We start from the raw sequence: 13,449 nt of genomic DNA on the forward strand, positions 1-13,449 counted from the left end.
TTTTCATTTAAATTTGAAAAAAATAGTTCTTTCTTTCTGAAATAATACCAGGAGTTAAAAAATATCAATAAAAGAGACCTTATTAATTTACTTAAAGAAGGAACAAAACTGTAAAGTCATCACAGAATAAAACTGAAAGAAAATTGAACAAGGTTTGGCATACAGAAATGTATATATGTGTACAGAAAGGATTTAAATAGAGAATTAGTTTCGGTATCACTCAGTAGAACGTATCATATATAGTGCAGAAAGTGAAACAGACCATCTAAATGAATATCTAATACCAAATATATTAGAGTACAACATGGAAGAAAAATTAAATTCAGATATCCATCAGCTCATGATTTAGCTAGATTTTGTCATCTGAAACAATGACATAAAGACTGAATTAGAACCACTCAAACAGTTAAAAACTCAGTTCCCAGAAATTCTTGAGTTTAATAATTGTGATGGTGCTCAATTTAAACTGTAATGAAAACAATATCTAAGTTATTTCACAAATGGGTACCAGCTGAAACATTCTGGTAAACAGTACTGACCTTTACACAGAAATAATTTTCAAATATTTGCCTAATTGTTGAAACGTCGTTCTCTATTGGCTACAGCAACAGTTTGGTAGAAAGAGACTTTCAACTCTTGATTGCTTGTAGTCTAGCAAACATCTTAGTCTGTCTTATAAGACAATGGAAAATATATTGTTGGCAAAGACCAACCAATCTGTCTAATTAGGCAAGGAAAACGATAAGACTATAAGGGATGGAACATTAAAACTGTATAAAAATATATACACGAAAGATAAAATTTATACTCGTACTTTAAATGTGCTTTCTGGTCCACAGAAAAAAAGACAAAACCTGTGTCGAAATTCATGTTTTTTTTTCTTCCTGTAGGTTTTCACAAATCAAGATGTAGTGGCGATGCGCCTATTTTATAGATAAAAGCTGGGTTTTTTTCGTTAATAACAAAATATTCTAGAATTCTAAGTTAGAGTTCTTCCCTGAACGGAGGATGATATAGAAAAACACGGAAGGTGGACACAACTTCACATTTGTTTATACGTTGGTTGGTAATACTACTGGGTTTTTTAGGTTTTGTCGTCACAGTATTATTTTATTCAATTAAGGAGTCTTCTAGTAGTTGATTCCTACTTGCACCTTGGGCACAATCGACGTATTTATTGTTTCTTGTTTGTAGTTTCTTTATGAAGTCAGATGAATCACCTCTGCAATAATTTCATGTCAGCTTTGCAAACATTTCCAGCAAAATTTTCATGACTTTTACCTTTGGTGATTCCTCAAGCCTTCTTTCATCCATATCTTTCTATGCTGTACCACTTTATTTCATTATCTGGCATATTTTCCAACCACTTTATTACAAACAGGCCTTTCCATTTGTCTATAAACTGGCTTACTGATACATCCATTTCTCAACGGTTGTTGTACTGCTAGTTTTGTAAATGGTACTTTTCCGATAATCCAAATCCAGTTCATGCTCTGGAGTTCTTTAAGGATCCGTACACTCCACTCTTCTCTATATTCTACACCTAACAAATGTGCTTTGATGGTTATTTGTTCAAGAATGCTTGGACTTAACAAAGTTCCTGAAATTGTTGTCAACCAATTGCTTGATTGGTAACCTACTGGAACTTAACTCTTTATCTTGTCCAGCACGTGCCATTCTCTTTAGTCCTAAGCGTCATAAGTAAAGACCTTGTTAAAAGTTATTCCTTTTTAATGTTACAATAAATAATTGTTTCATTTAATAATATGATACAGTCAGATATTTGGGTGTCACCTTTGTTTAATACCTTGCTTGGGTAACTCAAACGTTGACTCTAGAACAACATCAAAAAATGGCGTCTTCGACCTTATTGGTGTTTGACAGGGAGCTTGGGTTTCAATACTTCGTTGCTTTTATACATCTATAAATTTTTCTTTCGATTCCTTCTGATTCAGAAGTACATCGCTTGGATTTTTGCTCCTTCATTCTTTTATGACCGTGACGGGGATTCGAACCCGCGACTCTTAAATTACGAGTCGAACACCTTAACACACCTGGTCATGCCCCCTGATTTTAGAGTTGTAAATCCGTATACTTACCGCTGTACCAGCGAAGGGGCTTTAAAAATGAACTTTTAAAAATAGCTGGTTCATTATATGAAATAACTGCCAATTATGAAAATAATTAAATGTAAACTATGTTACTTTATTGTATGGTTCGTTGACTGATAAATAGTTAATTTTTGTTATCTATATAAATAAACGTTGTTGTGTGTGTATCTGTTTCATATACATATCCACATTTCTTGGTTAATCAGCCCCCAACTTCTCACAGCAACGCAGGATGATATGAACAGGGTTAAGAAGGAGGGTTGAACCTCTCATCGAATTTTTTATCTAATTTCAGAAACAAAACAATCAAATTAGCACAACTTGACACAGTAATATAGGATTGCACGAGTAAAGTCATAAGCGGGGGTTGGACTCTCCATTTCATTTCATATTGGTAGAATTCATGGAAACAGCTTGTCTTTCTTTTCATCACTGGTACCTTTATGTATTTTTAATGTCGTTGTTGTTTTGAATTAAGCACACAGCTACACAATGGGCTATCTGTGCTCTGCCCACCACGGGTATCGAAACCCCGTTGTGAGTCCGCAGACTTACCGCTGAGCCACTGGGGGCGTATTTTTATTGCTATTTTAATATATATTACGTCAAGAGTAATTTCCTGTGCTTTCTCACAACGAGTTTTTTATTTCACCCGTCCATTAGTGAGAAGCATCAGTTATTTAGTTATCTACAATTGGGAAACGTATTACTTAATCAATGTTTAGATAAAGTTGAAAACGTTTTACTTCTTTCATCCATTACATTATTATTTCTACCTCATCTGAAACTGCTTCTCTATGTTTGACATAGCTATTTCTGATATTCGCCGCAGTGGTTTTCACTGTTCTGAGTTCCAATTGTTACCTTGACCTAAATCTCCTCAGTGGCACAGTGGTATGTCTGCAGACTTACAACGCTATGAACAGGATTTCGATACCCGTGGTGGATAGAGCATAGATAGCCCATCGTGTGCAGCTTGACCTAAATTAAGAAGTAAAAATGTCAATTTCAAACAATGCTTCTTTTCACTAGCGTTTCATCTAGAAATCTGTAGAATTTTGTTACATGTATGTTATGGACAGACAAAGGTACAGTATATGACATGTTGTATGTTTGAAAAAGATATCATACCACAAGACATAAATATATGACATAATGGACGTTTGGAAAAATATATCAAACCAAATGGTATGATACATGACGTAAAGGACGTTTTGAAGATGTTATCACACTAGAAGGCATAGTATATGACAAGATGTATATTTGGAAACAGTTGCTAACAAAAATAACGCATCAAGAGGATATATATGAAATATATTTATGTTATTCATTATTATATAAAATGTACTTTGTTTACATTAACATAGAACAACAAAGAAAATATAATTTATAAAAATAAATGTGATACATTTTTATCGTCTCTGATACTACAGTAATGAATTTACTGACTTTTTTTAATGTTAAAAGAAGAACTTGAGAAAACAATAACTACATTTTCAGTGAATGTGTCAAAAAATATACTTTTATATACGTTTTCAATAAATAATAACCTTTTTTTATTCTGATGACTTCTGCACATGAAATGTATTTAGTGAAATTTTATCTTCAGTGCTTTTTCTTTATATCTAAAAATTATCCTTAGGCCTAAATCAAAAAGTCTTCTGCGCAGCGCAGAATTGGTAATTCAATCTATTACACTGCCTTTTTTATTTTTTAGGAAATAACATTTGTATCTAAATACACATAATAAAAACTATATTTAGTTTAATTAGATAGAACTATTGAGTATAAGAAGACATATTCAGATATATATATCATGTATATTACAGACGTAAGCGAAAGATATTCCGCAATGAAGATTAACTGACGACATTTTCATGAATCATTGAAAAAATGTGAACTTTTGTTGAAGATTTCAATTTATACTTTCTTTTTTAGACTAATTTGCGCTTTTGCGTAAAAAAAAATTAAACACATTCACTGTATGACTTTATTCTACAAAAATGCATGCAATAAATGCAGCCATTTTTTTATTGTTACATTTTCTTTAAACGTTCTATACAAAAAATTTAAGAATAAGAACAGTTTTGGTTGCCTAAAAATAACTACGCTTGTACACTTATTTTGCTCTAAAAGTTAGTCTCCACTAGCACAGTGGTATGTCTGCGAACTTATGTCGCTAAAAACCAGGTTTCGATACTCATGGCGGGCAGAGGGCAGATAGCCCTTTATGCAGCTTTGTTCATAATACAGCAACAACAATAAAAGTTAGCAGTTAGTTCTCTCACTCGGATACCCCAGATTTTCTTGTTCAGTTCTGTGTATAGAGTTTCGGAAGCTCGCCGGTTATTTTCTATCTTGGTTTCAGAGGTACATCTATAGTGTTGTGCCTCTAGATGGTGTGGTACTGATATACTTATCTATTGTTATTCTTTACAGACAAGAGGCACAATACAGTTGTATAACCCGCCACACGCTTGGTATCCCAAGTAGATCTTCCTCTCGTACTGCGAGGAGAGATATAAATAACTTTGGTACTAAATTTACTGGCACAAGCTGCTCGAAGGCTATTGGGAGCGTAGTGCACATCTCTAAGAATGATCCGAAGTGTAGAATGTCACTGTTCGAAGGAGAATTCATGAATTCTAACGATATATAAACATACTTTTTTAGTTTAGTGAGATGAAATACAAACGTTGATCTTTAAGACTCAAGTTGCATATTCATTTCACTGACAGAGTAAACTGTAAACTTTGGATCCATTTTGAACTTTTAATTGTAGTTAAAAAGTTTTCAGCGCGCATTACCCAATTTAAGAGGCAGATACTCTAAAGCACTTATTGGACTTCAGATTGAAGGTTGAAAATTCATATTGTTAAAGTCAGAAACAAAATATTGCTAAGAATACATTAAGAAGGCTGGTTCTAACTGATATATTTTATATGTTTTATGGAAGTATTGAAATTTGATTGAAAGAAACGGGTTGTTCACCACTGTTAACAGTTGTAATTAAATTCGGTCACTCTAACAGTATTATTAATGAGATGTGTGACGTAGTAACTTCAGTGATGTTCTGTGTGTTAACTTTAGTGTGAATGTGTATGTGTGTGGAACTGGTAATAATGGCAGGAAACTGGTATTATATTTTAACTTTAAATTCACGAAGGATGCTGGCTACACTTTAGAATATTCGATTATTCTCTGATAAAACTGATTTTCCGATAAATTTCTCACGTTAAAAATGCCTACAAATAAATTTAGCCTGTAGGTTCGTCCAGTGATCTAAGTGAACTTCCCGAAATATTTTTTTATTTTTTTTACGTTAAGCACAAAGCTACACAATGGGTTATCTGCGCTCTGCTCACAATGGGTATCGAAACCGGTTTCTAGCGTTGTAAGTCCGCATACATACACACACCACTGTGAGATTATCCGAATGAATTTTCATTAACAGTACGGAAATAACAAAGTCCGGATAATCTATATAAAAGAAACAAATCCTTTGTATTCTGAAGACGGTTGGTATAGGTATTAAACCTTTAATTAAAATAAAGTACAGAACAACATTTCGACTTTCTTAGGTCATCTTTAGATTAACAAAGAGAGTTTGCAACTTTTAACCTGAAGATGACCTAGGTGTAACAGCTCTGTCAGTAGTAACATTACTTAAAAGCGCCTGATGCAGTGCTCCTACCAACAACATTATTTGGTCATTGAATCTTGTTGCACATTACCAACAAAATTATATACTCAAATTATAAGTCTGCGCAAGCAATGAGTTACGAAAGTAAGTCTGTTATTGGTGCGTCACAACAATAATAAATAAATTATTTCAGTAACAAATCAGGTTAATTACATTCGTAAGACAACAGTTTATACAGCAAAATATTGTAAGTAAAATCTAACGATAAAAGTATGACTATAAAAGTCATCTGGCCCAGCATGGCCAGATGGTTAAAGCACTCGACTCGTAATCCGAGGATCGCGGGTTCGAATCTCTGTCACACCAAACATGCTCGCCATCTCAATCGTAGGGGCGTTATAATGTGACGGTCAATCCCACTATACGTTGGTAAAAGAGTAGCCCAAGAGTTAGTGGTGGGTGGTGATGACTCGCTGCCTTCCCTCTAGTCTTACATTGCTAAAGTAGGGACGGCTAGCGCAGATAGCCATCGTGTAGCTTTGCGCGAAATTCAAAACAAACAAACAAACAATTATTATAAAATAATAACTATATTATCATAATAATATTATGTAATAATTACAATAATTGCTGTGAGGTAATTTGATAATATTATATTGTTTTGGTAATAATGACTCGTAATATAATCGTGGCGACGTGCCTTGTCATTATATGTTGCTATTGGTGAAGGCGAAATCATATTAGCTGAAACTAATTAGGTGAAGCTGAAATTAATATTATAATTATTCAAAAACGCAGCGGAAGTCATATTATGCTCAATCTTAATTTATTTCCACGGGGAATTTTTTAATATTAAACAAAAGTTCATCCACGAAAACGTTCGGTCATACTAGTTAGAAGGAATTAATGTCTATTAAAAACATGTTTTCAATCATTTGAGACAAGATTGGGAATATAACGTAAATGATAAGAGCAGCATCTTACAATGTTCGTTAAAGTTGTGAAATTCCTCTGACAGTACTGGAGGTGTTTCAGGAAAACAAGGATTTAATACCATGCACTACGTTCAGTGATATTATTCAAGACGAAGTAAGGAGTATTTAGCCTCAGAAAAATAGAAATACCATCTAAAGAGAAACTTTTTATACTGATACCGAGATTCTTTCTACCCAATATGCATTACAAGAATGTTAATCATTTATAGGGTCTAATCAAGAGTTAATTTTATCTAAAAAAATTATTAAAAACACATAATGTCATAAATAATTCACAAGAAAACTTAAGCCTATAACGGTTACGGATTAGTGATACATCAGTCAAATACTCTCACTACCATGGATACTTTTTTTACCGCAATCTCAAAAATATCTCACGTAAATTGTCAACCAGCGTAGGAACTTTAGATTAGTCTACTCGTAAAATCAAGGTACTCAAGTGAGAGCGCAAAATAATCTTCATAAATGTGAAAATAAACAATAACATTCAAAATTATTTTGAATAATTACGCCGATATGTCTTCAAGTCCCTTTAAAAAAATGCACAGATAAAATAGTATTTCTTAACAATCCTCTCTAGCAACAAAAATCATTTTCTCTATCCTGACAGAACAGCTTTATATAAAAGTTTTCTGACGCGTGCTACTATAGTGTTGGAAAGGCACATAAAGTAAAGCAAAGAAAAAACTGCTGTTATTTATTATAAAACTTTAATAGTTAATGAAAGACAAACTATCGGTTATGCACCATACTAAAATTCTCCATTCGTGATGACGAGAAATCCATTTGAAGTAAACATGTATTCTCAAGACGGCTAGTATGGGTATTAAAACTTAAATTAAAATATAGTACGGAACAACGTTGTTCTGTAGCTTATTTCAGTTAAAGTTTTCAATGCCCGTACCAGCTGTCTTTAGAACACAAAGTTATCTAATATTCTGTGTTAGCCTAAACACCCGGTTTCGCTTGGGTTATGAGATTCATAGTTCACTGGTCGACTAGGTGTTATTTTGAATCGATTTTAGATATGAGATACAGCCAAAAAATATTTTCAAATATTTCGTTTTTCCCATTAGCTTACAGAAGTCATAAAATTTGTTGTATAATAAAAAAATCTTTGTTGTGAGGTAAGAATTATTTATTTACATCTCAATACTTTATCATTTCACTGAGAATTTCAGATCGCATTTTATATTTTACATATTTCTACCACATTTTATAACATTGTTTGCAATTGTTATCCTTGCAGTACCTCAGAATAGATCATATTGGTTGTTTCCCAACTGCTTGTCATCACTAATCCTGGAGCAATCAAGATAAAGTTGGCCGTAAAAAATAATGGGCTTTGCAGGTTGAGACGAACAATCTTGAGTGATTGTCCTTGTGTCTTGTTGATACTCATGGCAAAACTGAGTCGAATTGGAAATTGTGGCCACTTGAATCGAAACGGCAAGTCAGATGGGATTATTGGAATGCGTGAAATGAAGACTTTCTGTCCTGCAGCACGACCAGTCATTATTTTATCATGAAATAATAGACCGCAATGGCAGAGCTGTAATATCAAATGTATCATATAGCTTCTAAATGCTATAATGATATCGGAATTTTTAAAAATTTTTAGTCATTAGGTTTTCATACTGTTATTGTTTGATAACTTAGGATTCTGTTTTTAATATTTACAAAATAGTTTTCTTTTTCTTTCAATGTATCTTGATGCATCAGTTTCTTATTAAACACAAGAAATACTATGGCATGGAGGTTAGGACACTCGTCCACAACTTACAGGTTACGGGCTGGAATACTTTTCCAAACCATTATGCCTTTCTAGCCTTGGAGGTATTATAGTGTGATTTTCAATCTCAACCTTTCATAGTAAAGGATATTCCAGGAGTCTATCGCTTCAATCTTAAGGAAGACTATAGCATATAACAAAATGTTCAAAGACAACAGTGGACTTATTGGTCCATCTAGGCTGTCCCATCCTCTACACTAAAACTATTAAACACATATTTTTAATATCTTAAAAATCAGTTCTCATCATTCATATAATTATCAAGAATTCTTTTAAACTCATTTACATTTACTTCCTCCACGACTCCTGAAGGCAACCCTGTCAGGGTTTTATATATATTTGCTTGGACTGAGGATTCTTTTAGAGTAGATGTCAGTGACTTGTTGGCAATAATTGGACAGAATATAACCCACTTGTTTTAAAATAATATATACAAAACGAGTCAATATATGCACAAATATATTTCACTCTGAAATATAAGAATTGTATCTAAGCCTCTAATTAGTTTTATTTTCTTGTTTACCCCTTCAGTGGCACACACATATTTTTGCGAGAAACCAAGTTACTCATGGTGGGCAGAGCATAGGTAACTCTTTGTGTAGCTGTGTGCCTGATAACAAATAACAACAACAACAGTTTTTCTTGTCAAAAGTCCACTTAGGCTAAATCAATTACTTTAGAACCAGTTGACAAGACGAACTATTTTTTTTAATTCTTATCGCAATAGTATCAGTGAGTAATTCACATACTATACCCTGTGGGTTACCACAGTTGTATCCTGAACTTCACATAATTGTCTCCATTTGGTCAAAGTCCACACATATTGTTTTAATTACTGTAGAACATCTTTTAGCAAAACAATTTACCTTTCTTATATCCATTAAACTGTGAATTTTACTTTAGAATATCGACTATTATGACTAATCACCACGTTTCTAACTTTTATCTAGTCGAACTTCACTTAGTTTTTTTCTACTTCACGTGGACTTGCGAGTTACACACACATAAATACATTCTTCACTGAGCCACCCGCTAGCACAGCGATAAGTATACGGATTTAAAATGCTAAAATCAGCCGTTCGATTCTCCTCGGTGGGATCTTCACTGAGGCCTCTAACTTTCTATAAACTGTATGAGTGACGCCACAATGTAGCAAAACTTAGTTAAGATAACGAGAAAACAAGAAAAACACTGAAGATTTGCGTAGAAAAACGTCAATAATATTACTAAAGTCAAGACAACAATATATTTGAAAACACAACGAACGATTCTTAGAGTGTTACGTAACGAAACTTGTCATTACTAAAACTTTTAAAACAATTCAAATTAAACACCCCAGTCTTAAAAAGCAAGCAATCGTTAAATATTAAGTCAAAAAACTAAAGAATAAAACTTACTTTAAACAGTTTTCTATATCCATCAAACCTATTCCAAAGACCAAACAACCTTTTAGAAATATAAAACTGTTTTATCTGAAGATCACTCTTATCCAACCAAATTTGAATGCTTGTGTCCCTAGTCCTTCTGTTGTTCGCATCAATTGTGGAAAAAGATAATGAATCAGCACTTTAAATTCTATTGACAATCTTAAACCTCCTCTAATACTCTTTCTTTCAAGGAGAACATTTTCAGAGAGCATGACCTCTCCTTGTATAACAACTCTCTGTCTCTGACACCATTCTTATCGACCTCCTCTGAACTTTTCCCAACAGCTCAATGTCCTTCCTAAGGTAAAGAACCCAAGGTTGAACACAATATTACAAAAATTAATTTTGTACTCATATTCAATATTTATGAAGATACATCTTAACATTCACAAGCAGCAGCACACTGCTTGGATGGCTCAGGAGACTAGTAAATCACTTTACCTAGAATCCTTTCTTTCATGAAGCTGTTAATGTTATTCCCATGCAAATTTCATTATACTTATAATTCAAATTACTCGTATCTGCATAAGCAATAATATTTTCAAAGAACCTCAAAATATTTGTAGGGCGCGAATTTGTCTTAGTGAAGCCATGTTGACTATTTAATAAAGTTCTAAACTTTGTTGAATGATTTTGCAAAACATTTTATAAGACTTTGGGAAACGTTTCCCACAACTGATATAAGACTAAAAGGCCTATAATTATTTGGACAATTTTTTTATCTTCTCCATTGAATAGAGATGTAATACGAGCTAATTTTTAATTTTTTGGCATCTGCTCACTGTTCAAAGACTTACAAAAAATGGTAGCAAGTGGCTCAAATATCAAATCCTTAACTTCCTTCAAAACACTTGGGAAATATTATATGTGTAGCCAAGGACCCTTATAGTAGCTTTGATTGAAATTCGAAGAAATGTTAAACACAAATACAATGATTAAATGTAATTATAATTAAGTAAAATGTGTTTTTTTTAGTTACGTTTCGCTCACCAGAGAGCAGAGACTGTTGCCGCCAGATTTTTAAATAAAGCTGCTGTTTTGAGAATTGTAAAGCGTATGGTAATTTTATTCAAGTTGTTTATGATCTTCTAGTTTATTTTATATTTGGCACACACATACCTATTTTAATAATTGTAACTGTATATACCTGGTGTGAAAAGAACAATTAACATTTAAGTATTGAGCTGTGGTATCAAACCTGAGGTAAAGAGTAAGTAACTTTAAACAGTTCGTGTCTTGTCGTTTGTTTGGTTTGTTTCTTCAAACTGTTACGATTAGAGATACTCGGCCTGTTATGTATCAGTTACAATATTAGGCTTTAATATATATTTATAATAAAAATTAACTATTTTCGTTTTTGTGGGCTAAATGTAAATTAAGAAAGGCTCAAAAGTGAAAATGTATATAACTGGGACTTAGGAATTTTGAACATTTTAGTGAAAAATGAAAGTTACAATGATCGGGTAACTAAATAAGTAAATTATTATTATTAAAATTATTATTGAAGTAACAAATTTATGTACCAACAGTTATTTTTATGGCTATGTCATTAATATCATATAACTGGTGTTAATATATAATCACAGTAGTCAAAATATTAATTGGTCAATTTGTATTTAATTATACTAGTTTGCTCAATCCATGTGTTTTGATCACAGAATTCATAAGATTAAGAAGAAACGTATGTGGCAGTAGGAGTCACAATCAAATCTTGTTTAAAATGGGTGGTGATGACTAGCTGCCTTCCCTTTAGTCTTACACAACTAAATTAAGGAAGGCTAATGCAATTAGCCCTTGTGTAGCTTTGCATGAAATTCAAATCAAACAAACAACAGTTGAATGTGTTAATAAAAAAAAAAAAACTTTCTGCTTCTAATCTGCTGCTGTCTTCAGGGCCCTCCCAGGAAGGAATATTGTGGCAGCAATGGAAATATTCCATTTGATTTCTTTTGACATTAAGTTCTAATCAGAACAAACTTCCAACTTAAAGCAAAATTGAAAATCAACTTTTTAATGAGTATGGTTAATTACACATACTTATAAGGATGATAATGAATGTGTTATCAGTTAGGTGAATATATTCTTCTTGGCTTATATATCACTGTTTTGATTAATATTTCACTTTATTATGTGGTCTTATTTACTGAGCTTGGCCTTGGTGGTTAATATGTCCATATTGTGAATCCAAGGCTCATGCCCTACTGTTGCAAAAACATGCTCCACACTTTAAGGCCATGCATGTTATAAGAAAGATAATTGGATTCAATTACTCAGTGAGACAAAAGAACCTAATAATTGGTGGTGGGTTCATTCGTTCTGTTCAAAATTAGGGACAACTGTGCTCTGGTAACAATTGAGTAATTTTGTGGAAAGAAATTGAAAATGTGATGTAAATTAACAGTCTTTTGTGGGTTTATGAGCTATGGGAAATGGATTGGAGTTGCAAAGTCTTTTATGGCTATTATACTTCTGAATTGTAAACTTGTTTTTGATTCTGGTTTCTTCAATGCATTGCCTTTATGATGCTTATGTCCTCTGTATGCTTTTAAGAGATCTTTAACCATTAAATTAATGTGAATTTTATGTTAAATATTTTAGAAAATGTTCACAACCTTTAACAAACAAATAAGTTTTCTGTTTTTTATATACACTATGAATTAAATTTATATACTGAATACTTATGTAAATATGTTGTATGTGGTATTTATTTTTATTCCTATGGAGGGTAAAAGTTTAAAATTGTGATAAGAAATTTTTACGCTCTTGATAAATAAAGTTAATGTCTTGTTGAATTAATTACTTTAGAAAAAAGTCCATGGAACTAGAAAATCTGGCTGAATACTTTTTGGAGAAGACTGAATTTTTAAAGAAATGTTTATTGCTGAGAAACATGGATAGTTCATCCATGGGTGTGATCCAGTCCATCCAAGAACATATAGTCCAGTTGAAAAACTTGCTGGTAAAAATGCGTGAAGAGGTAGATTACATTCAGAAGAACCTTAAAAACTATGAAGTATGTGTTATTTGAAACTTAAGAAATATGATAGAAAATCCTAACATACAGTAAATGTGGTTTATTACAAAAACTTAAAACCCTCATACCTGTGTCTAAGGTTGAATGATTAGTCAAAATAATGAGTTACCTATGGACATCAATTGTAAAAGATTTGATCAAAATTAATTTCTGATTTTTACTGTTTTTGATTGTTCCAACTATTCAAGTAACCAAGATATTGCCATTCTGATTTCTCAGTGTTATTTCAATTAATTAAATGTCCTACTCAGTCAGTCAGTGTCACAACTCATAAAAATGTAAACCCAGGAATAATTTATTCCCTTTTTAAGCACATGTAAATTTCTTTCCTCCACTGATACTGATGGATATTTATTCTATAAGAAATTATTTTAGAAAAATAAACTTCTCTTAAGCTATAGGTTTAAAGAATACCAAGTCATAGAGTGTTGATCTGACCTTCTGAAC

The 13,449-nt window shown here is 32.5% G+C and overlaps 1 protein-coding gene across 7 annotated transcripts in view; it reads left to right on the forward strand.

The window, feature by feature from the left end:
- The window catches only part of LOC143249694 (SKA complex subunit 1-like), a 35,378-nt gene that overhangs the window by 4,154 nt on the left and 17,775 nt on the right, over positions 1 to 13,449 (forward strand). Inside the window, exons 1-2 of one of the 7 annotated variants that reach the window (XM_076499996.1) lie at positions 10,957 to 11,027; positions 12,774 to 12,979. In XM_076499996.1, coding sequence (XP_076356111.1) covers positions 12,784 to 12,979 — 196 coding nt within the window. In that variant the 5' untranslated portion in view covers positions 10,957 to 11,027; positions 12,774 to 12,783. Of the gene's footprint in view, positions 1 to 10,956; positions 11,179 to 11,216; positions 11,432 to 12,773; positions 12,980 to 13,449 lie in introns of those variants that run through there. The other 6 variants (XM_076499995.1, XM_076500000.1, XM_076499999.1 and 3 more) reach the window with 6 other exon arrangements.

This window comes from Tachypleus tridentatus, chromosome 4, assembly GCF_004210375.1.
Source record: "Tachypleus tridentatus isolate NWPU-2018 chromosome 4, ASM421037v1, whole genome shotgun sequence".
Lineage (NCBI taxonomy): Eukaryota > Metazoa > Arthropoda > Merostomata > Xiphosura > Limulidae > Tachypleus > Tachypleus tridentatus.